The 24,054-nt window shown below is 40.6% G+C and overlaps 1 protein-coding gene across 1 annotated transcript; it reads right to left on the bottom strand.

The window, feature by feature from the left end:
• Positions 1–23,476, bottom strand: hdac8 (histone deacetylase 8). The gene is made up of 11 exons (XM_034857185.1): positions 23,071–23,476; positions 22,906–22,958; positions 21,955–22,085; positions 20,136–20,277; positions 19,853–19,965; positions 19,563–19,640; positions 19,368–19,476; positions 17,702–17,874; positions 16,676–16,770; positions 8,151–8,256; positions 1–67 (listed from the first exon to the last, which is right to left on the bottom strand). Exons 1-11 carry the CDS (start codon positions 23,182–23,184, stop codon positions 45–47), a joined length of 1,137 nt encoding a protein of 378 aa, XP_034713076.1. The 5' UTR covers positions 23,185–23,476; the 3' UTR covers positions 1–44.
• Between the last annotated feature and the right edge of the window lie 578 nt (positions 23,477–24,054).

Consider the following 24,054-nt stretch of genomic DNA (forward strand, 5'->3'; position numbering starts at 1 on the left):
GTGTGTGTGTGTGTGTGTGTAGGAGAAGGCTGAACTGCCGACTCCTAAACCACATTCTTTAAATTCCCTGTAAACAAGAGAAAGAAAGAGACATGAGAGGAGTGAAAAGGGGGTACATGGGTGAACTCACACATAAGAACACAAATACATCCGGACACACATACACATGAACAGGGATGAGGAAGAGGAGGAAGGAAGAAAAAAAGGGGTTAAAATCATCACACAAAACGAGGTTACATTCACATATTAGAAAGCAAGAGAGCCAAAGATGGAGGCAGAAATACACACGTGTACCAATGAAAATGCAAAATAACATCTGGCCGAGGTAAGCCTGGTCGCTCCCGAGGAAATACAAGCATGCAAAAAGGGAGACAACGCTAAGCAACACTGCAAGTTTATTTGCATGAGGACACAGATTGGTTTCCATGTCTGACTGACTGACTGACTCTCTCTCACACACACACACACACACACACACACACACACACACACACACACACGACACAATAGATACATTATAAAGTCTAGTCGCCGGTTTACTTTCTACGTTACACTGCAAACAATGCTGCTTTGTTTGTCCATTGTTATGTTAATTTGCCTGATTGAGGAAAAATAAACACAACATGCACGCACGCACGCATGCACACTTGCACGCACGCACGAACGGTTGATGAGTAATTGGCCTGACGCAGTGAGGGAGGATGTCCTGTTTGTTAGCCATTGTGGAGCTGTCAGTGGAGTCCTGTCATGTTCTGCCTGCAGTGACAACAACAACAGCAGCAGCTTTATAGAAGAGAAACTAAACTCTTTTTAATACTTCCATGTGTTTTTCCTCCTCATGTGACCACTCGGTATCTTAGAGAAGCACAGATTGACATTTCAACATCCAGAAACTCTTTAAATTGCACAGTGTGCTCATTTTTGTTTACTGACCAAGCCTGTTTGTGAGGCTTTAGGTTGTGTTCCAACTGATTCATTTTAACGAGGCCGCATGACATAGATGACTCCCACAGAAAACCACAGGGTGATTCTTTTCTTCTGTCAGGACGAAAAAAGAACTTGAATGTGGCTGTGACCCACAGCGGTAAAACCCTTCCTCGTAATAGAAAGAAGCTCTGTGTGGTGGCATTTATTAACCTTCAAACTCCCGGATTACTCATCCCTCTTGAGGTTCCCGAGTCCACAGCCTTGTTAAGACTGGCACTAACGGTGCGTTCACGCCACCTGGGAATGTCAGGGACCGCCCCCTGATTGCGTTTTTTTCCCCGACTGCCAGCGTTCACATGGTTGGGATACGTATTCTTCTTGTTCTGTTATATTAGCGTTTGGCATAACAACTTGTTGCATGACTGCCACCAACTGTTGGGCGTAGCCTAGAGCATCAGGTGTGTGAAAACATGGACGCCACAATAAAGATTTGCTGTCGTTTTATTATGCGAGCATACAAACAGCACGTCGACAGGGGTTTGTTGGTGTTATCTGCAGGAAAACACACCGGAAATGTTTTTTTATACATAGGCCTATTTATGAATAATTTGAAACCTGTTATGTCTGTATGATTCTTGGAAGAGGCCTTAGTCCACATTAAACAGTTTATTGTCATTGAAATATTTTCAGTGAACCAAAGTCGCCTACATCAAACGTCAGTTGTCAACAACGCGTCACCAACTGGGAAACTGTTAGCCAATTCTAGCCACTGATTCCCACCTCTGATTTCCCAAAGGAAGTGATGTGAAATTGACGTTTTCACTGGGAAAAATGTTTTTTCCGATGCCCCTGAATGCATACATGATCACTCCTTCATTGCACACAGTGGCTGTGGTGGATCTGTAGTATATGCGAATCCATAATTTTCCTGTAGTTGTTGTTTTGTGGGTCTTCTTCAGTCTGTACCAGTTGCATTCAGACTACTACCATTCACAGTGTAACAATCGATTTATTTTGCTAACTTGTTTTTTTAGGACTAGTTTTCAATCACTCTGAACATCAACACCTATTGTGTTCCAAGTGGCTCAGGTTGGTGGGAAACTGAGGCGGGCCTTGTGCAGTCAGAAGTAGTACGATTTTGAGGCTGATAATAATAAACTGACAATAAATATACTGCAATAAAACATTCCTCTTAAATACAATATGGGGATGTACTTTAAAATAAAATGAGATTTTCCCTGGCTACATTTCACAATTTGTAATAGTTTGTGTGCCACAAATTCAGGCACTGATTACTGTAAATCACAATTACAAAAGGCAGTTATAGCCACAAGTGAGTCACATTGGCTTCTATCAGTAAACATGAGCTTTAAAACGAGGACAGCTAAGGACAAACAAGCTGCTGACTGAGTCCCTGGGGCAGCGGTTTCTCTACTGTGACAAGGGGAAAACTCTACCATGACGTGTGATAAAAACAGGAAAACTGTAGTAGAAAAGAGTAACAGCGGTCACAAGTTGACCCTCAGCAACGCTGAATGAAAGACTGCTTACAGAACATTTTCTCAATAAAAAAATTGATAATCTCAATTTATGATTTTATCTGTTTTATAGTACAATAATCTTCCTGAAAATGTTTAGGTGTTGGCCAGTTAGTTGGACATCCCCATTGGCGTTGAAAACTTTTGATGGGGACCCTTTTTTTTTAAATACATTTTTGTATTTTTTTAGACTAAAAGAATGATTAAAAAATGGGAAAAAGTTGCAGCTTTTTTCTTCCTTTCAGCTTCCATCTGTTCTCTGCCGTTCTCCATCTTTCTGCTTCTTCACTTTCCAGATGTAGACAGTAAATTCTGGTGAAGTGACATGGGGCTCTGATATTTACTACCTGCAAACCTACTGCATCTGGGGGGTATTATACTGTGTGTGTGTGTGTGTGTGTGTGTGTGTGTGTGTGTCTAAGCACAGGTGTGTCTGTTTGTGTGTGTGACACAAGCATGTCAGCACAGGGGAGAATTAATGAGCATGAGTAGCAGGATGCAAAAACGCATAGAAAGAGACACACACACACACACACACACACACACACACACACACACACACACACACACACACACACACACACAACAGTCCCACAAAAAGGCTAGAAGTTTGCACACACACACACACACACACACACTAATTATACCGAATATACGCACATACACACAAGACGCAGCCCCTTGGGAAATCACGCTACCAGTCTCGTAAACACAGAGTTGTGACTGCACAGTGAGACAGCTGTTGCCGCCTCTGACAATCACCTAATCAAAATCTCATTTAAATTGACACACCCGCTTAACAAGCCTCAGTGTAAGTGTATGAGAGAGAAACAATAGGAAAGACTGAGTAATCCGCCCCAAAAAAGAAAACCCTAAAGCAGCCTTATATTCAAAAGCTTGTCACAATGTTCATCATTTGTTTGTTCTGTCATATTCAGTTTATATTGGGGTAATAAAACGTTGTTTCTGATGTAAGAGAAACATGTTGGCTTTCATTATTATATATTAACTGACTTGGTAACAAAAGGCCTTGGTTTGATGACTTTTTAGACACGCAAGCCCTGTGGTCATAATGTCTCTCCAACACATTGGTCCAAAGTAAAATATCTCGACAAATGTTGGTAGAAAGCTATTATATTTTTTATATATTTTTTTTCCCAGAAAATGCACTGTCGGGTAGCTTTTGCATTTTACAGAGGAATCAATCAAGTGTCATCTTTTCCCTGTAATAACACATCATTATTGATTTGTTGATAATACTTTGTATTGGTAATTGGAGGCTGCAAAGTTGCTGCCATGAATAAGAAAAAGTAGTGAAGCAGAAGTACAGTATAAAGTAGCAGATAATGGAAATACTCAAGTGAAGTACAAGTACAGTAAAAAGTACAGTACTTTAGTAAATGTACTTCCATCACTGTCTAAAGATAATTAGCGATTCCCTGTCAGCCTCAGATAACTTGCTCACATTAGCACACTAAAATTGCTATTATGATGGTATACTCACAAACTACAAGGAGTAACATACAATAACAAAAGTAGCATCCAAACCATTAGCATCGTTACATGCTGACTTCAGTATTTAAACATACAACTGTCACGTGCCAGATGACAGCCAACGGTTAACATACATGTAAATATGTAAACTTATAGCAAAAAAGCGCTATATTGAACTTTTCAAAACAGAGGTAACAAAGTGCTTTACAGAATGAAGAGAATGTGAAAGAAGGACAATGAAAGAGAGAGAATTAAAGAGTGCTAGGCTTCAGCTTACAGTATAGCTGAGCCTAAGTACGATGGAGGCTGACAATGTAGACTTATAAGTCTGATCAGTTTAATGCTAATGTACTATGTGGACCTGGTTCACAACAGACATTTTGACTTCTCATAGTAGGAAATGCACATCTTAGATTGATAACCTTAACAAAGGCGTATTTCCATCAAGTGTCCCAGTAAGCTATTTCAGTGAGTCAGCATGCACAGTACCAGGGCCTCTCCTAAATGGAATGCAGCCATCATTAATGGTTTTGAATACACTTCTGCTTTTCCTACTATGACATGTCAACATGTCTGCCGTGAAAAAGGTTTATTACCATTTAGCTCAAAGCAAAGCTAATCCTAAGAACACCTAATTAAGTACAGCAAAGTATAATAAAAGTTGAAAAATGAAGAAAGTTGATGAACAAAACATGACGTACAGTAGAGCTATGTCCGACATGCTTATTGCTAATGTTAACACAGCAGATTCTACAGTTTCTGCTGGTGTTAAACATCTTTTGTGAGGCACTTTGCTGTATATTGAAAAATAGTAATGCGTGCCTTGCGTCACTTCTTGTTGGTACAAAATGAAATTCTTTCATACTCCGCCAAAATATTGTTGCAGAGTTCATATTGTGCATGATGCTTGTGTACAGCATTAGTTAAACATACAGGTTTGGGACATAACACAAGCTATACAAATAACACCAAATAAAAAAAGGATTCGAAGATTCAAATCTTTACGGTCCATTCGTGCCAGCAGACAGAGCAGATGTGGGCACACACACGCACACACACACACATAAACATACAAGCACAAGTCACACTGCCCAGTTTCTCAGGGAAACCAATGTTTATAAGCAGCACAGCACTTCCAAACCAGTGAAACACTTATCCACCCCAATGATGTCATGTGGAGTGCCTAGAGGGGTGTGTGTGTGTGTGTGTGTGTGTGTGTGTGTGTATTATGTCGCCTATTGTTATTCTGTGTTCGTGTGTGTGTGCATTAGTTAAGTCAGCAGACATGTGGGTCTTTTCCATAATCAGAGACAGAGACAAAAGAAACGCACATTTGCTCTGATATTTAAAATTCTAATACGCTCGTTGGTGGTTTAGTGTGTCTTAGTCGTGTGGTGAAGCACTTGGAGACATTTGGCTAAAAAAAAAAAAAAAAAAGTTTCTGACTTGACGGATGGCACAAAATGGCAGAAGAGACAAAAGAGGCATAAAAGAAAAGACAAAATGAAAGAGCACACAAAACAGATGTGACAGGTTGAAAGCAGGACGAAACTTCAATGGAAGAAAGAAAAGAAAAAAGTGGAGGCAGGGAATTTAGATATTGTGAGAAAAAAAAGAAGCTGTAAAATCAAAACATATTTTCAAGAACTGTAAATTATGTAAATTCACAAACTTAAAACTTAAAGACCGAATGACTGAGCAAAGACAGGAAAGAGAAGTTGAGATCTGATGGGAGAGGCAGATGGGACGCAGCAGCCAAACACACATTTCCCCACTTTCTCTCCATCTTTGTCTGCATTTCATTTATTCTTCCCTTTTATTCTCTCCATCCATCCATCCAGTCATCAACCCATCCCCTCTGTCGCCCCTAATAAAAGCCGTATGACTGTAAACCAGCGATACTTTCAACCCCTCCGGTTGTGATGATGATTTAATGCGAGCCAACAGACCAACTGAATTTCGGCAAATAAACTCCTGTTCCCCTGATTTGACGTGACCTGGAGTTTTTCAAAATCAGAGAACCTTAATGCTGTTTGGATAAACTGATACAACATCCAACAGGGTATTTGCCATTTAGCTATAGTAAGATGAGCCATTTAAATGCATGAAGTTTTAGATGCTAATTGATACCATGTCTGCTCTATGCGGATTCAATTCAACACATATTTTCTCTTCTTTTTTTTGGCTTTCCATTCACACAGTGTCAAAGTTTCCAGCTGGAAAAAAATAGCTTTTTAAACACCGGTCCCACATTGTAGTTTGGACAGTTAAAACTTACCTATTTAAAAAATATATATATATATATATATGTGTGTGTGTATATCAACCTTTCATATATGTATGCAGGGTGGGCAATCATTTGGATTTCAACTATTGATTCTTGATTCAGATTCTTTTTGGGGTGCAGTTAAAGCGGGACACAGGAGAAACATTTTTTTTTTTTTTTTGTTTTACCGGGCTTTTAAAAAAAAGTAAAATAAAGCCACACTTTAGAGCCTCGCTTAGTGTGCTCCGTGGCTGCAACACAACAGGCGCCTGGAAATACGGAGGCCACTACGGAAACCAAAACCTGCACCTGTTAAATTTGGAACCGATGATCGGATTCAAAACCATACTTTTGAACCTTACGATTTGATTCCAATAGACAAAAACGATTCCATTGAAATTGTAATTTTTTGAAACAATTCATAATTGGAACCGGTTCTCAATGCCTAATCCTAGACATGGCTGAGTATTTCCAGGCCACCACCCCCGAACGCTTACTTTCTGTCACCACTTATTATTTGTTGCAGTCCAGCTGACATGTTTGATAATTTCATAATAGCTTCAAGCTTGATATGCTGTACACTCCCATTGTCTATCACAACAAAAACAAAATGCTTTTTAGAACAGCTGGTCAGCATAGCGGAGGGAAAAATGAATTATTAAGACCACGTAGGCACTGGAACATGAGATCAATTAAAAAAGCCAACACTAAATTAATTATTGTGTTTATAGGTGGCATTCACTTACCTACATTTTTTTTGTGCTACATACAAGCATACATGTGGTTTCAGACTTAATGCAGCGCTTATGTCTGCCTTGCAGTATTCTCATGAATTTGGCCGAGTCCATTTAAGCAAAGCACTGGATTTCCAGGTGATAGAGAAGTCTAAATTTCCTGGGAGAAAAAAAAAAGCCAACTGGAGACCTAAAACAATCCCTTAAATTTAGGATTGTTTGATGGTTTTCATGACAAAGTTAGTTTATTCTTCTGTAGTTTGGAGCAAACAAAATTCAACTCAAGCTTTTCAGGTCTTCCAAGATGAATCAGAATAAAACAAAATATATATAACTTACATTTTTCAACCTAACCTCTGAATATAAAAGACTGCGTTGTGACCAGATTTTGGGCATATTTAATTCAGTCACACTCTCTCAGACACACAGAATGAATAACTGCTGTGTCAAATTTCCCATTTGACTGACAAATAGAAAGGAAGGAGGATTTCCTGTTACTCTGTGGTTAACACTTCCACACTCCGGATCTTGAACATTTTTGTGACACTGAAATCATCAAAATCAGAACTCAGAAACTTGGCTCTATACAGCGTAACGCTGGGGAAATAAACTTTTAGACTTACTCCTTGCTTGTTCCTGACCTCACCCTCCTTACAATAATCATCCCGCCGCTCAACTTTTCGCCTAAGTTTCACCCTGCCGGAGAAACTCTCCTGGGTTCTGTGGGCTGTCAGCGCTGAGACCAAAGGCCTGGCTTTAGGCTTAACCACACAGCTACACATACACCCCAGATTAATGTACAAACACACATATGAAGGAAGATATAGAAAGATGCAAAAAGGAAGAAATACCACAAGATGAACACTGACTGAGGTTGTGGGTAAAAGAGCAGGGTCAGTGGTGTGTAACACACACAAAAGGATGTTAAGAGCCACAGGGAGGAAAACAAAGAGAAGAACAAATCATACTTTCATCCCACACAGAGACGTATAGAAACAAGAAGAGAAACATGAAACCACACATAAAAAGAGCCATGCAGAGACAAAAGGGCTTTAGGTGAGAGAGGGTTCAGGAAGACACACACAAACACACTTATTTACCCTCCACACCCACACAAACAGACACACCTGTGCTCTCTCTCACACACACACACACACACACACACACACACACACACACACACACACACACCTTTGATGGTGGTGATGACCTGGTCCAGGTGTTTGGCGTCGTTGCGGTCTGGTCGACAGCTTGGGCTTATCTCCAGCGAGTAGTCCGGTCCGTACTCTGTAAAGAACTAGACATCACATCACAACAATCATTATAACAGCTTCTGGATTTATCGATTTCACAAATCCACTTTACCCTTTTTCCGTATTCACGGTTGTATTTTCATCCCTGACATCTGCACACAGACACTGCAGCAGAGCGCCAGAGTACACTTTCTTCTCTTTGTCTTGGTTTTAAAGAATGCAGCTGCTGTCCTGGAACATTTTGGGCTCTGTTTGGACTGTAAAGAGTTGGATTGTGAAATTGACTGGTGATTAATATTTACACAGGCATTCAGGGATCATTCCTTTAAAGGTTCTCTATTGTAAAAAGTGATATTTCCATGTCTTTTTTCTTAAATTATAAAACAGGTTGAGGACATGCTATATAAATACCATGAAATAATAAATCCACAGAGAAATGCACACAGTCCGTATTCAGAAACAGTGCCTTTAAATCAGCCCTCAGCACTCATGGACAGTTGTGATGTCACAACTAGAAAGTGCCGCTACAGTGCCATTACAGACCCAATGACGATGCAGACATGCAGAGAAAGCACATTTGGAAAACCCAGAAACACTGACCAATCAAAGCAGACAGAGCTTGTTATTAATGGCAACGTCGTTAGTTTGGCAGGTATTTGGTCATAAACCAGAGTATTGGACAAGTTACAATTTTCCCCTGATGACGACGCTAGATGAAAAGAGGATTACATTTTTAAAACAATTCATCCCGATGGAAACATGAATGTCTATGCCAGGGGTCATGCCAATCCATCCAATAGTTGTAGAGAAATCTCACTCAAAAAAACAAATGTGAACCTCATGGTGGCGCAAGAGGAAAAGTCAGGGCTTCACCAAAGTCATTAGGATTCATCCTTCAAATTTCATGGCAATCTGTCAGATATTTGTCAAGATGTTTCTGTCTGGATGAAAGTCGTGCACCAATACTTTCGCTAGAGCCAGACCACTTGTGTGGCTAAAAAGAAACACATCGGAGCTTTCAGATAGACACATGTTCTTTATTTATTTTCTGCAGTCAGTGTGCTGTGTAGGAGTTGCATTTACAAAAACAAATGACACAGTCTAGTCTGGTTCATGGACAGAAAGAAAATGTAATGCAGAACCCAGACGAGGAACCACAAATCAGTCAAACTTCCACTTGACAGCCTTGGCCACACCAACATGAACAAAAAACCCCGGCCGAGATTATTTCAGCACATACCAAAGGCTCCTGGCAGTTAATGCAGGGTTGGACCAATTCCATGAAACAAAACCAGCAAATATTAAAAAAAGAAAAGAAAAGAAAAACAGGTGGAAATCCAGAGAGTGGGGTTCAACTAGAAGTTAAAACCAGAGCACGTCAGTTAAAAAAACATATTTTCAAGGAATTTGTTGGGCTGTGACTCAGTGCCACGAGAGCAAAACATACTTGGAGGTCAGGTCTGACCACTAGTGCGTCAGCACATTCACAGTGACCGGGAAGAATCAGTAGAACGCACCGAACAAGCCATCGTGAATGAGGTCTAAAACTAAAGACCCGTACTCAAAACTTACTACATACATTAAAAAAAAAGGATCGTCTCTGAAATTATAGTCAAACATTTAGCAAGAATATTCATTTGAAAAGGGTGGTGGCTAGCAGACGTAGAGGAATTTTTGGTCTTTTGAGTAATCATTTCATTGTTTCACAACTAAATGTTATATTGATATTGTCGGACTCAAAGTTAAGACAACACACACTTCCCATCATTTGAGGCTGCTCCTTTAAGTTGGCAAAGTGATTCTGCAAACATCCCGTAATGATTTGTCCCCTAATGCCACAGCCATTTTAAAGACAGGAATATCTTGTATTGGATTGAAACTCTTTAGTGGATTAGATGGATGTCATTAGAGAAGACTTCAAAGCCTGTTAGCAAAACACGCACGCACACACGCACACACAAACACCTGAGCCAACATGCAGGAGTATATTTTGATGTACTTGAAAGACAAAGACCACTTTGTCTTTGTGTAATAGCCCTGTGTGTGTGTGTGTGTGTGTGTGTGTGTGTGTGTGTGTGTGTGTGTGTGTATGTGTAGTCCAAGGATATTTTCTTGTGTGAGTACATGTTAGCAAATATCGCAGGTGTCTTTAAGTGTGTGTGTGTGTGTGTGTGTGTGTGTGTGTCTCTGTTTCCAATTAGCTCTGATGAGTTTCTGTGTCTTACCTCCGGTCTCAACAGAGCTCAACATGAGAGTTACTTAACACACATGCACACCCGCTATGTATTCCCATGAACCCAGTGCTCTGTCCCCTGCTGTCCAGCAGGCAGCAGCAGCAGCAGCACACACGCACGCACGCACGCACGCACGCACGCACGGCTTGGACGACCATGGGAAGAAAGAGAGAAAGAGGAAACGAGAAAGAGAGAGGTGCAGACACTCCTAAGAGAACTATTTTCCTACATTTATATAATATTGGTACAATTCCTAGTACTTTTCAGACTACAGGGATCGGTAGAATGAGAGAAAAAGAAGAATTGATGCTGAATAAAATACATTACAAAAGGGAGAGACGTTGGTGCACGATCTAGTGACGCAGCGTATCTACGTCACCTGGACAGGGTCAGGAGACAGAAAATAGCCGCTGACTGGCTCCAGTGTCTCTGGCAGAGACACACAGAGAGATAAATAGTGGAAGGTCTCCGATTATTTACTATAGCCCTTAACATGGACCTTCTGCCCATCACTCACTGTTTGAGCTTGTTTGTATGAGAAACAGTGGCCTTGATGCAGCTTTATTTTTATTTTAAAGCAGTAAAAAAAAAGGTTTTATAAATATGTTTTGCATGTACATTGTATGAAAGATTGTAAATTTCTGCCAAACAATGCAACAACAAAAAAAGAACTTTAACGGATGCTACTTTTGCGTTCTGCCACCGTAGGAGTTTAAATGCGCTCGGAATGGGAGGTGCTACAAAGTAATATTCAGTTGGTTGTCGTATACAATTTCACTGCTAGATGGGAGATATTCTTAGACGATGTAGCTTTAAGTACAAGTGTGTGTATTATTGTGTATGTGTCCAAGCTCATGGGTGAGTAGAAAGACAAGCACGTGTATGTGAATACGTTTGAGTGTGTGTTCGTATGCACAAGCCCATCTGTTGACAGCAGAGTGTGTGTCTGTTTGTTATTGCAGCGATCAGCAGGGTCTCCAGCTCTGAAGGATGAAGAGCTGCACAGCAGAGGGGAAAAAGTTTCAGAAAACAAATGGACTCTGTCTGCAATCAAGCTGCCATCTAATAAATGTTTTCAACAAGGAAAGAAAAGGGCCCGATGCCCGAGTCAGTCCCATAGCACACGTACACCTCCCTCTCTCTCTGCATCTGGACTCTCCCATCCTCCCTACATCTTCAAAAAATCCAACTTTTCATAGGTTTGTCTGTCAGTTTTCCTTTTAAGGCAACAAATACTATTTCTATGTTGTTTTTTTTAAATCAGGAAAGCCAAAAGCAGTTGAGCCCGAATGAGCCAGTGAACAAGATTTGCACCGTTATGTGTCAAACTTTTTAAAACCATACCTGTTGAGAACACTTAGCAGAACAATACCTTGCTTGTGTATTTAATAAATTACAATTTGTAACGTTTACAAAAATGTGGAAATATTGTGTCCTATTTATACAGTAGATCATCTACCAGTATGTATGAAACCGATACAGGCCTGTGTTAATATTTTTTTAAATAAAAAGTAAAGCCCTCTTTTGCATATTTTCTAAAACACAAAAATTTGATGTAAACATGCAAATGCATTAAATTAGTGAACGTATAGTAAAACAAACATTTTGTGTAACTCTGATCACAGTAAAGTTAATGTGTTATGTGCGAAACTAAGGTAAAATGATTTCACTGTCTACTATGGCTGACCTCAGTTATAACTGATATAAAAAGGAAGAAAACAGTTGCAAAAGAGTTAAAAGAATTCAAATCAGGAAAAAAATCAAAGTATTATAAATACAGAGCCATCTTCATAAAAATGAAGATAATGTGACTAATGATCCTGTATTCTAGGATCAAGCCCGTCCATGAACTTGAAACACAAACAGACATTAAAGACAACTGCAACACAGATACGACTCCCTAAAGGTAAACAATACCGAAAGCTGACTCTTTCAGCTCATTGTTGGTACATCCCAACATTCACCAAACACTTTCCCCTCCATGATTCAGTCAAATAATCTACCGCAGCAAGACGTTTCAACGAAAATCAATAACACAAATTTCTATTTTATTTTCTAAACAGGCAAATTGCACGCACGCACGCACATCTTCCCCCCCCTCCCCGGTAATGTTTCCGGTGATTGAGCCTGTGACTCTGGGAGCCGACACATCCCTGACGGCAGCGAGGGGCAGGACAGGAAGTGGCTGCAGACAGGGAAAGATGAAGTAGGAAGTAAAGAGGCGTGACGCTTCCCCGCTGCCAATCTGGGACCAGAGACGTCCTCCCTTCCTGTGTGGCTCTGAGACAGACACACATTTGTAATTACTTCTGTTCCCGGACAAACGCGGATACATTTTTGGTGCAGAGGAGCACTTAGCCTATCCTACCAATTCCCAGCAGTTCTTTAATGTATTTAATCATTACTATTAAATTAAAAAATCCAAAAGTCAAGTTTTGCCCAGAGAATGTAGACTATGGGTCTGAATGTGAGAATCTGCTTGTCAAGCAAATCCAGGTGCCAGTTTCTGTTTGAGAATATTTTTTGCATTCACAATATGTGCTTCGTGGGCATGCAGTGGACATAGGAAAGAGAAAAGTGACAGAGAGAGGGGGCAGTACTGTATGTGACAAAAGGATCTGAGCTGGATTCACACCCACATTGTGAGTTCATAGTATGCGTGTTAGCCCGCTGAGGCAGCCGCAGGAAGTTTGGATCTGTGGTTTGTTTTTATCAGAACAGCGCGGCTGGGAGGAATTCAGCTGCTGGGAAATGACCGAAAACCTTTTAGAGAAGAGGAGGGGTCTGGGGTGATAAAGTAAGTCACACGGACAGCTCTAACTGTTCACCAAACTCTGCACTATAGGGATGCACCGATCCTGAAATTCTGGGCTAATACTGATTTATAAAAACAATTTGTCTGATAGCCAATGTCAATTTTTTGTTGTTGATGACCAAGCTTGTAGAACATGGGAGTTGCTGTTCTACCGCTGCCTTGGTCGGTTAGTTTGGTGTTTGAAGGGGGTTAGGATCCCAAAAAAAATAACAAACAAAGTCGCACCATTAAACTCAGTGATCCAGCATCCGTGTCAGTACTCCTCCCTGCTTTTCCAAACTGGGACCGTGTAGACCGCCAACTACTGTAGCTAATACACTAAGGATTAGTTCATCATACAACCCCACTTCAGAAAAACCAAACTATCTCTTTAACATTCCCAGATTCCTTGTGCTGTCAACTTCTATTGAATTTAAAAAGTTCAAAAGCGCAGCATGTGGACCTCAATCATTACAAATAAATGTTCAAATGGAATAGTAATCACAAGCAAGATGAACACTTTCTTTAAAAACAACAAAGGGTTATAAAGACAATCCCTGTGCCTGTCCAATCAGAGACTTCAATCAAACTCTGACCTTTGTGGCTATTCTTACCAAGCCCCATATTGCTGCCCCCTGATTCACACACAGATTGGCTCCACTACTATCACACAATGGGTCAACCACGATCAGCTAACTGCTAGCAGACAATATAAGTCAACACGCAGGGTTAATGACTTTTGACCCGAAAGCTCGAGTCCTGGTTCGAACTACAAAAGGCACTTCAACTTCTGTTTTTATAAGATATTGGAGTATAATACGTGTGATAGACACAGGGTCACTGTGGGGGTTATCCGCAGTGTAATATTTTGTCTGGTAATCAGTGAATATTATAGCACTATTGTTAATGTGACTTGCCAACTGTGAGTAATGTTTGTGTTTTTTAGACTACTATTTTTAACCATTTGGTCTAGGGCTTGCGCATGCCAAAGACTCGCCCTTTTGGGCACTAAGAAGAGAAGGATAAAGTTGATTCCATTAAAAACAAAATATTTAAATCAAAATCAGACCAACATACATTTGTTGGATTTATTTCAGTGAGATTTGAGGAGATAAAAACAAACAGTTTTTGGGTGTTTGAAACAAGATGAAGCATCATTTATTATTTCAATTATTCTTACAGACATTTGTCAGTTAAGGACATATTTGAAGTGCAGCAGCACAGTGAAAACAAATAAGAATTTATTTTACTTTTACTTGGTGCAACTGCCTAACTGATAGTTTCCCATTCGGGTAACAGTTGTTTTGTCCACATTGGTGGCAATGTATGATACAATGAAACACAAAAATGCTATAAAACAGGACAGTACATTATATGGCTGTAATGAATGTGTGGTTTTGTCTACAATAGAGCAGAAGGGTGGACACACACACACACACAGGAAAAGGGTACAAAGGTAGTTTTTGTTCCCTGTGTCGCTGGAACTTCAGCTTTGCTTGGTCATCATGGATAAATGCCCCTCTTATCGAGCACAACGGGGACAGACAGGGCCCCACACACACACACACAAACCTGTGTAAAGTTGTGTATTGCCACAAATTCAGTAGACAATTACTTTCAAAATAAAATCTATATTATCCACTAAATTGGAAAAATAAGCACCTTAATATTAAAGTTAGGAAAAGTGTGTTGTTGTTGTGTGTGTGTGTGTGTGTGTGTGTTTGTGTGTGTGTGTGTCTGTCTGTGCGTCCTTGCATCATCTGTGGCAGCTGCCTGCACTGATAGTTGCTTTGTTTTCAGTGAGTGCTTCTTAATGAGGTCAAAGGCTATTTAGGGCCATTGGATGCTGACAAGGAGAAACAAGAGGTACTTTCATTATGGTCAGAACACACACACACACACACACACACACACACACACACAAGCACGCACAATCACGCACAAGCGCACTCATAGCTATTCATTACATTTGAGCAAGACAAGGTCCAAAAAGCTGTTGCTGGAGAAAGAGGCTCTTTGTGTGTGCAAGAAAAATAGATGGGTCTACTGATTTCTATTTGGAGAAAGGGCGGGTCAATTAGATTTAGCCGTTAGCATAATGAGGAAAATTTGTGGCCACACATGTGCTTTCCTTTGCAAACATACATTACTGGGATGTTTTTTTCTTCCTTATGAAGTGTCTTAGTAGGTTCACTTGTTTACATCCACACTATGACCTAATTACGTTGAATAACCAGATTAAGTTCCACTTAAAGTGTTTAGGGTTCACAATGACGTGGAATAACCACAGGTCTCCATGTTGTGTTTCTTAATCCTGTTAATGGTGGCCTGCAGGAAACTTCGTAATAACACAAAGAGTTTGAAAATGTGACCATTGCTCTATGTAAAAAGTAAATGTGACAGCAGTCACAGCTTTTAATTTTATTTACATTATTTGTATATTATATAACATATAAGTTAAATGTTTACATTTAGATGTTATTCAATATATTCTTTTATCACAAAATATACAGTACTCTAAACCAAGTCATGTTTGCACAGTTCAATCTTACATTACGTTATTTTATTTTTTATGTTAATAAACTATATTCCAAAGTTTAACTACTGATCCCTCAGGTTTCTTCATGCTTCAGTCATTAACAGGATGCTCTACAAACTGGAGGCATTATCAAATTATATATAAAGTAATAAATATCGATATTGGTCAATATGGAAAAAAGTATCGTGAACATATTTATTTGCCATATCGCCCAGCCCTAGTTCATCATGTGTCCTCCTTGACAACGTAGCAACTGTGTGGCTGAGGGGTGGGGGTGAAGCGTGATCACGGAAGACTTGTATCATGTGGAAGCAACGACAGAATTGTTGTCATTACACCTCACCTGTGTGCCTCTGACTGGTGATTATCTTCATGCATTCTGGTGACAATTCTGCGCCCAGTGATTAGGCATAAAACTGCATAAATGTCACCCACGTGGTATATAAGCAAAACAAAACACAAAGTTACATAATGGTTCCAACAACCACTATAAAATGTCACCGTAATGCCAAAAAAGGAGAGAGAAGCCTGTGTTAGAAGAGGCAGACAGCAAGGAACTGTCAACACGTGTACCCTTCTCACAGACACACACACACACACACAGACACACACACTCTGAGTCACCTGCAGACAAACCCTTTTATTGAGAAGAAGGCGGCCATCTTTGATTAGATGGAGTGACTCAGCAGACAGTGAACACAAGGGGGTGTGTTTGTGTTTTTTATGTGTGTGTGTTGGCCTGTGATTTTGTGTGACAGTACAATGAATGAGCGCGTTTGTGTTCATGTGGGAATATGTGAATGTGGGCAACTGTAGCTACAACAGGGAGAGGGAGAGAGACAGAGAGTGTGTGTGTGTGTGTGTGTGTGTGTGTGTGTGTGTGTGTGTTGTCATACCTCGTGGTCTGGTATCTCAGAGGAGAGAGTCTTTCCCAGCACCGCTGCCGTCAGGTAGGTCCAACAACGAGCCGTATTAGCCAGGTTATAACCTCCTGGGGAGAAAGAAGGAGACAAAGACAGATATAGTGAGGACATTTTGTGATCACATGCAACATATTTGTCAGATGCTGATGATTCCTGAATCCAAATCTTTTTCTGACCATGACTAAATACAGCCAACGTTGTCAAGCAAACACGTTTTTGAAACGTTATATTTCAATGAATCTAGTCACTTAGGATTTATAAACAGGACGTTGAGATAAAGACATGAACTGAAAAACAGAATGGGGGGAAATTAATTTGTTTTCAAATTTAGCCAGCACAGCCAAAATACTTGCTACTCGCTAAAACAAACTAAGATGCTAACAAGACCAAATGTTAGGTCAAACACACACACACACACACACACACACACACACACACACACACACCAATTGACAATTAGAAAGAGAGAAGGTTAAAGAGGATAAACTTCAGTGAAATCAAGAGAATGACAAGATCCAAGAAAAAGAGGAGGATATAACTGAGACAAAGTATGTAGGACAGAGAGGAAGGGAAAGAAAGGAAGAGAGGTGGGATTGTAGTTGAGTAAAATGGCTTCATTGTGTCGTATAAGCAGTAGCTATCATCTGGCCAAGGGTTGAGGGGTCTGGAACAGAGCACGGTGTGTGTGTGTGTGTGTGTGTGTGTGTGTGTGTGTGTGTGTGTGTGTGTGTGTGTGTGTGTGTGTGTGTGAGAGTAAATCCATGTGTGTGTAACCGTGCACAAATGAGGGGATCACTAAGATCCAAAGCAGATACAAATACACAGAGAGAACATGGTTAATCATCTACCTTTCATTAGGAGTATTTCAATACACTAAGTGCACGCTTCTATACGGGGACACACATAGTTAACACATGCAAACACTCCAACATATGGACATCCAATTACATCCAAAAACAAAACCTCAGCCAGAATAATAAACAAACTCATACATCGCACCTCCACCCAGCAGCAGTGTAGGTAGCTGCCACTCCAAGACATGCTGCAGACACTTTCCCACCCCCACCGGGGTCATGTTAAAGGAGCACATGGGGTCGCCCGCCATGGTGTCGGCACCTAGCTGCATGACCAACGCCTCCGGGTTAAACTGTGCACGCACTTCCTGCATTACTCTGCAAAACAAGACAGCAGTAAACATGTTGTTACCCATTGATGATGTAGGCTGTGCCAATCAAGAACAAGTATGTTTTAACTCCAAATAATAGCATTTAAGTAGTGTCTGATAATGATAGAAAAAAAAGATTTCCACCGATGCTTGCATCAAACTCTGACTAGCTGTAGCTTCTGTTCTACACAGCATTTTACTGTGGACCATCTGTCTACAGTCAGTTCCACCAATCAGCAGTGATGGAACACCAGTCTATAGTCAGTTCCACCAATCAGCAGTGATGGAACACCAGTCTATAGTCAGTTCCACCAATCAGAAGTGATGGAACACCAGTCTATAGTCAGTTCCACCAATCAGAAGTGATGGAATACCAGTCTTTAGCCAGTTCCACCATTCAGAAGTGCCAAAACACCAGCCTACAGTCAGTTCCACCAATCAGAAGTCACCACCTAGAAATTATTTATGAGCTGTTAAATAATTCTCATCCCAGTGAGCATTAAAGTATGGGTGCTGCTTGATTTCGGATCATTACATTCCTTAATTGCAAGGCAAATAGAAGAAATAAAACCTGGCATATATGATCAAATCTTCATTATATGTTTTAAGCAGCTTTTGACGCTTTGGCTGCTCTGACGTAGCAGCATTCTATGTCTGATCGTATGTTTTTCTGGAATCAGCCACCGCGATCAGCTGGAAATTAGTAAAAATAATTTGAAAATATGTTTAACAGCGAGACAAGTTAGCTATCCAGCCATGTTGTTGTCCCCAAAACAATATAAGGACTTTTAAGAACAATTTTATCTGTGATATGTAACGTTACTTTCGGCCATAGCCTGAAGTGGCGACCTGAGCAGCGAACAGGATGTGAGATAATGTCATTTGCCAGGAGGGGAAATGTGAGATACTTCTTGGAGCTTGTGTGTTAGCGCCATCCTGTGGTGTTCAGAGGACAAGGCACAGTGTTGGAAATGACAGATTAACATTTCCTTTTTGTTTTAATGTAGCGTATTCATTTAGAACAGTAAACAGTCAGTTTCACCCTCCTTTAGTAGGTGTCCTACATCACTTTTTTTATAGACACCCTGCAGCCAATCAGAATCAAGTATTCACCCAGACCAGGGTATAAAACTTAACACCGGACAACCTGGTGAAACTATAGTGTATATTCCAGTTTTTTTTGGCACCAAACAGACACAAGCGCCAAAATCAGCTTCAATAAAAGGAACTTCAATGAGAAAATCCAAAATGTAAGCCCTGACATTGGAAGGACTACCCTGCTGTTTGTCCAAGTGTCCTTGTTAAACCGCTGAAACTGCATTAGCACCAAGGAACTGACCCTGAACTTTAATCTCTGGATGGAATGAGTCAGGAGAGTGAAGGGAAAATAGAATTTCTTCGCAGGGGTCCTTGAGAAAAACATGTTGCTTCTGCGCTGCGTAGGAAATTCCTAATACTTTGTGTGTGTGTGTGTGTGTGTGTGTGCGTGTGTGTGTGTACCTGGTAAAAATCTGGTAGTATCGGTCATCCTTGATGCCGTCCTCCAGCGGGACGTTCACGGCATACCAACGGCCTTTACCCAGCCCTGTGTCACTCAGGTCACCCGTACCTAGATATATACACACTTATCTTACACTGTCTCACAATATAGGATGTTACATTTTAAAACACACAGTAAATATATGCAAGTCTCACCTGGGAAGAATCCAGGAGAGAACTTGTGCAGGGAGACGGTCATGACTTTGGATGTGAAGCTGAAGGCATCCTCCACACCTGCGAGAGAGAGAAAGAGAGAAGAAAAAAAAACAATAAAGAATAAACTGGATGCTTCAACCTTGACACTTACACCACATATTGTTGGAGGGATCTGCAGGTTTGCAGATGAGTAAACCGGTTTAACTGATTTTCAGCCTGATGATGAATAAGTAAAACAGGCTAAAGATTTTTTAGGGATGTTTGTTTGATTGGATTCTTGTTGTGAGTACCATCTCCGTGATGCAGGTCAACGTCCACATAGAGGACCCTCTCGTACTTCTCCCTCAGTTTGAGGATTCCCAACACAGCATCGTTCACATAACAGAAACCTGACGCCTCATCCCTGGGAGAAAGAGAGAGAGAGAATCAAAACTGTAGGGTTTGAAAACCGGACCTTAGCATGCAGCGCCCCAGCAGCCCCATCTATCGAACTGATGAGGACAGCTGGAGGTGCCTAAACATGATTGAACTTAGTGGCATCCATCTATCTTCTGTCTAAATAGCGGGACTTACTTCTTGGCATGGTGCCACCCTCCTGCCCAGTTAATGGCCACATCACACTTTTGATCCAGCAGACACCGGGCTGCTGTCAGTGTAGCGCCCCCTACTGCTGCTGCATAGTCATATATCCCCTCCACCACTGGACAGTCATAACCTGGAGGGAGAGAGACGTAGATGTAGAAAAACATAATCAAATGTCAAAATAATTACCAGAGCCCACGGTGCCATGAAACAGCACTCTGATATTATTCAAATTATTATTTTTTGCTGCATTTTTAAGCCTTTATTGTTGATAGGACAGCTTAGACTTGAAAGGGGAGAGAGATGGGGAATAGCACTAAGATATATTTGAGTGTTTCTTAAAAGAAAAAATGCACTTGAATATCTATAAAAAAGGAATGTAAATCTTTTTGCCTTAACTTTATTTTTGGCACAGGCAGTACTTCTTAAGGCTAAATCGAGCCGTCATAAAAAAGGGTAAAGAAAACTGATGGGCTGTAAATAAAAATGATCAGAAAGAAAAAGGGGAAAAAAAGGAGACAAGGAAGACAGAATTGAAGGAGGTACATGGATGTGATTGGTGGAAAAGGGATCTGAAACAAAACAAAGAAACAATGAAGTGTGAAGTAAAATAAATGAAAGAGACGGTGGAGAGTGATGGTGAAGAGAGAAATGTCTCAATCCAGGAAAAGGTGGAGCAGTTTGCCTTTGTAACAAGACGGAAGGATGGACCCGAGAGGTGTGCAGAACACAAAAGGAGGAAGTAACAAGAAGGATGAGTCGAGGGCATAAATAAGCGCGATAATGGACGAGGGCGAATCAAAGAACGGAGGGAGACAGATAGGGAATGAGTCAAGGGAACAAAAACAAGCTGGGTGAAACTGAAGATTGGTCTAAAGTTAGAAATGTAAACTTTGGAGAAGGGTGGACCTCGGAGCAGCTCATCCAAGAACAACAGACCATGGTGGGATTTCTTTGACCGTGTCCCACCCAGTTGAGGCGGGACATTTTTTTGTATTCCTATCTCAACAAAAGTAGACAAATGTCTGTACAGTAAGTGCAGTACAAAACCTTGACAGTGTACTGTGTACGCAGACGTAAGCTTGCTGGATTTTGTGTTATAGTGCCCTCTGCTGCAGACAAACAAGTACTGCAGTGCATGTTCCCACATTAATCCCTCTGTATTTTTATTATGCTTTGATGAACACCGGTGCCTACACAAATATTGGTCTAAATCATGTCTGTAGTGAATAAGAAGGACCACCCAGTACTATTTTGAGACCATAAATGTGTCGATAGATGTTCTCTTGTAACCTGAATTCTGCTGCATTCAAAATAAATTGTTAAAGGTGTCCTATTTAGTGTTTTCAATGGACATTCTACTGAGTCCAAGTCGTTTCTCCTGCTCACTGTTGCATACAGGGTTTATTAGGTCAAAATTCTTACACTTAAGTACTTAAGTCAGGCTCCTGTATATGTGACAACTTCGCCCATATTTTCCTCAAACCCCACCTTAGTCCTTAACATCTGAAGTATGGAAGGCTCTGCTTCTACCCTTACGGTCTGCTGTTTTTGTGGATTCTTTTCAAAATCAGATAAGAGACACACCTGTTCAGACAGGCATGAAGTTGACCGATCTGCATTTTCAATATTATTGTGTAATAAAGATGGTTATCGCATCCTCATTCTGCAATTTGTTTCTCGTGTTTGCCCCTGTAAAGAACTTTGTGACTTATGTCTGTGAAAAGCTGACGGGTAGAATTAACAGATTTCAATAACTAAGGTGAATAGATTATTCCGGCTGGTAAAAATTAGTGTTGGCTCTTCTCACCCAGGCCGTAGTCGACTGACTGGGGGTCATCGTTGTCTCCGTCCTGGCTGATCTTGTGAAGATGCTCCAGGTAAGAGTCTGTGTGGAACTTGGCCATGTCTTCTATGGTTGCCACTTGAGGTTTGACGGTGCTGCAAAGAAATGGAGGGGGGGGGGGGGAAAAACAATAATAATGGTACATGCAGCTTGGACAACACGCATTGGCAGAGCAACTCTGCTGAGAAATAAAATACTGTATGTAAATAAACGTACAGTAATCCACAGACATCTACAGGCTCTTTGTAGGAGACTACAACCTGGTGAGACATCCCTTTCAGATCAGAAAAGACCATGTGTGCAGCTTAAATCTGCAGAAATATTGGCACAGTGCAGTAAAATAAAATGGCAACTGTTCAGAAACTGCTGCATCAACACAATAAATACTGCATTGATAAAGTAGAGTGGACCATGCGGGGATTGGGATATGGAGGGAAAATACAACATCACCCTCCTTAACTTTAAAGAAAAGTGGTACAAACTGTGAGCTCAACTTCCAGTTTTTCAATGTGAAAAGCACACTTTGATGTAATAATCTAATAAAATGGAGGAAGTAGAAAAACCACCCCACCATCTTTCAAAACATGTTTTACTGTGCTGGAGATGAGAAGCATAATCAACAAAAGGTAGAGGACAACGCATGTCAGTGATCCTACTGTGTGTGTTAGTAATGGTCTGGAGGGTTGTTGCATGTCTATGTTGTCGTATGGGACGAGGGTAGGGCAGTATGTTGTATTACTTTACGTTTATTTTTACCTCGTTCAGCTTTGTTGTCCTTGTTTTTAACCGTATGTCTATTTCTGTGCAAGTACTTTGACAGCAATAAAAAGCCGAAGTCAAGGTGTGTTAACTTGGCCATTAAAACAGATTCTGATCTCTTTTAAGGTTAAAAAACTGACATTAGCTTCCACTCACCTCATGTGTTTAAGGAGTCCATAGGCTTCTATTAGTGAGTGGACCATACTCGCCTGGAAATGAAAATGAAATGAAAAACACAAACTGGATAATTATAACAACAAAACAGGCGAGCTAGTGAGTAAAGAGCCTGGTAGTAAACTAACGTTAGCCCCTCCAACTCACTCGGTTTGGCACTTTGGACAAACTGTCGCAAGTCTCGATGTATTCCGGGCTGTAAACATAAGCGACCTTCCGTTTACCGCAGCTGTCATCATCACTGTCTCCTCTGCAACTCATTTACGTGGTTTAAAATAAAAATTTGTTGACGAAGAATGGAGCTTAAAGACGTTCACTGTGAAAAGATGCGAGCGGCGTCTTCTTCTCAGGTGTGGTGTTACACCGTCAACCTTCCCCCGGGGAAAGTCGGTTCACTACTCCGTTAGACGGTAGACGACGAGGAAGAAATTTGAAATATATACACGTATTTTGGGCTATGTTATCTCGTTTGAAACACGGACATTTTGGTAAGGAATGGGACAGATAGGCTGAGCTGCTTCCTAACGGTTACAGGCTGGGAATCCAACGTTCCGCGCGCGGACGGTAATGTACAGTGGAACGTACGCGGAGGGAGAAGCATTCTGGGATTTCTTGTAGTCTTTTCGCTTTTCTAGCTAACAACCTTAAGTTTCAAAAACGTTTGCAGCCAGATGAATAGAAGAGGACATATATATCAAGTATAGGTTTAATAAAATAATAATTGTTTGTGTCAACGTTTTAGCTAAGACACGAATTAGGCCTATAAATAAGGTGATAATGAACTATATTTGACATATTTTGGCTTTTTTTATCCACTTTTAGTCACAGATGACAAATGAGACATCAAATCCAGTCTACTCCTCAAACTTAAAACCATTTTCTGCATTTCCCCATGCAGTGAGGGTATAAGCTCGTTCTCTTGTAGGTCCACTACTGTCAAGTTATTTACAAGTACCTTAATAATAGCTTTTCCGGTTGAGAAAATAAAAATATGTATTAAGAATTATAAGCACTGATACAGTGAAGGTATAGTCAAATGTACATCAATAAACATGCAGCAAAATAAGTCGTCTTGTTTTCTTAACGTAACTTAATTTGAATGTTTCTGAGTGATTTCAAGCAAAGTTGTAT

Source organism: Etheostoma cragini, chromosome 19, assembly GCF_013103735.1.
Source record: "Etheostoma cragini isolate CJK2018 chromosome 19, CSU_Ecrag_1.0, whole genome shotgun sequence".
NCBI lineage: Eukaryota > Metazoa > Chordata > Actinopteri > Perciformes > Percidae > Etheostoma > Etheostoma cragini.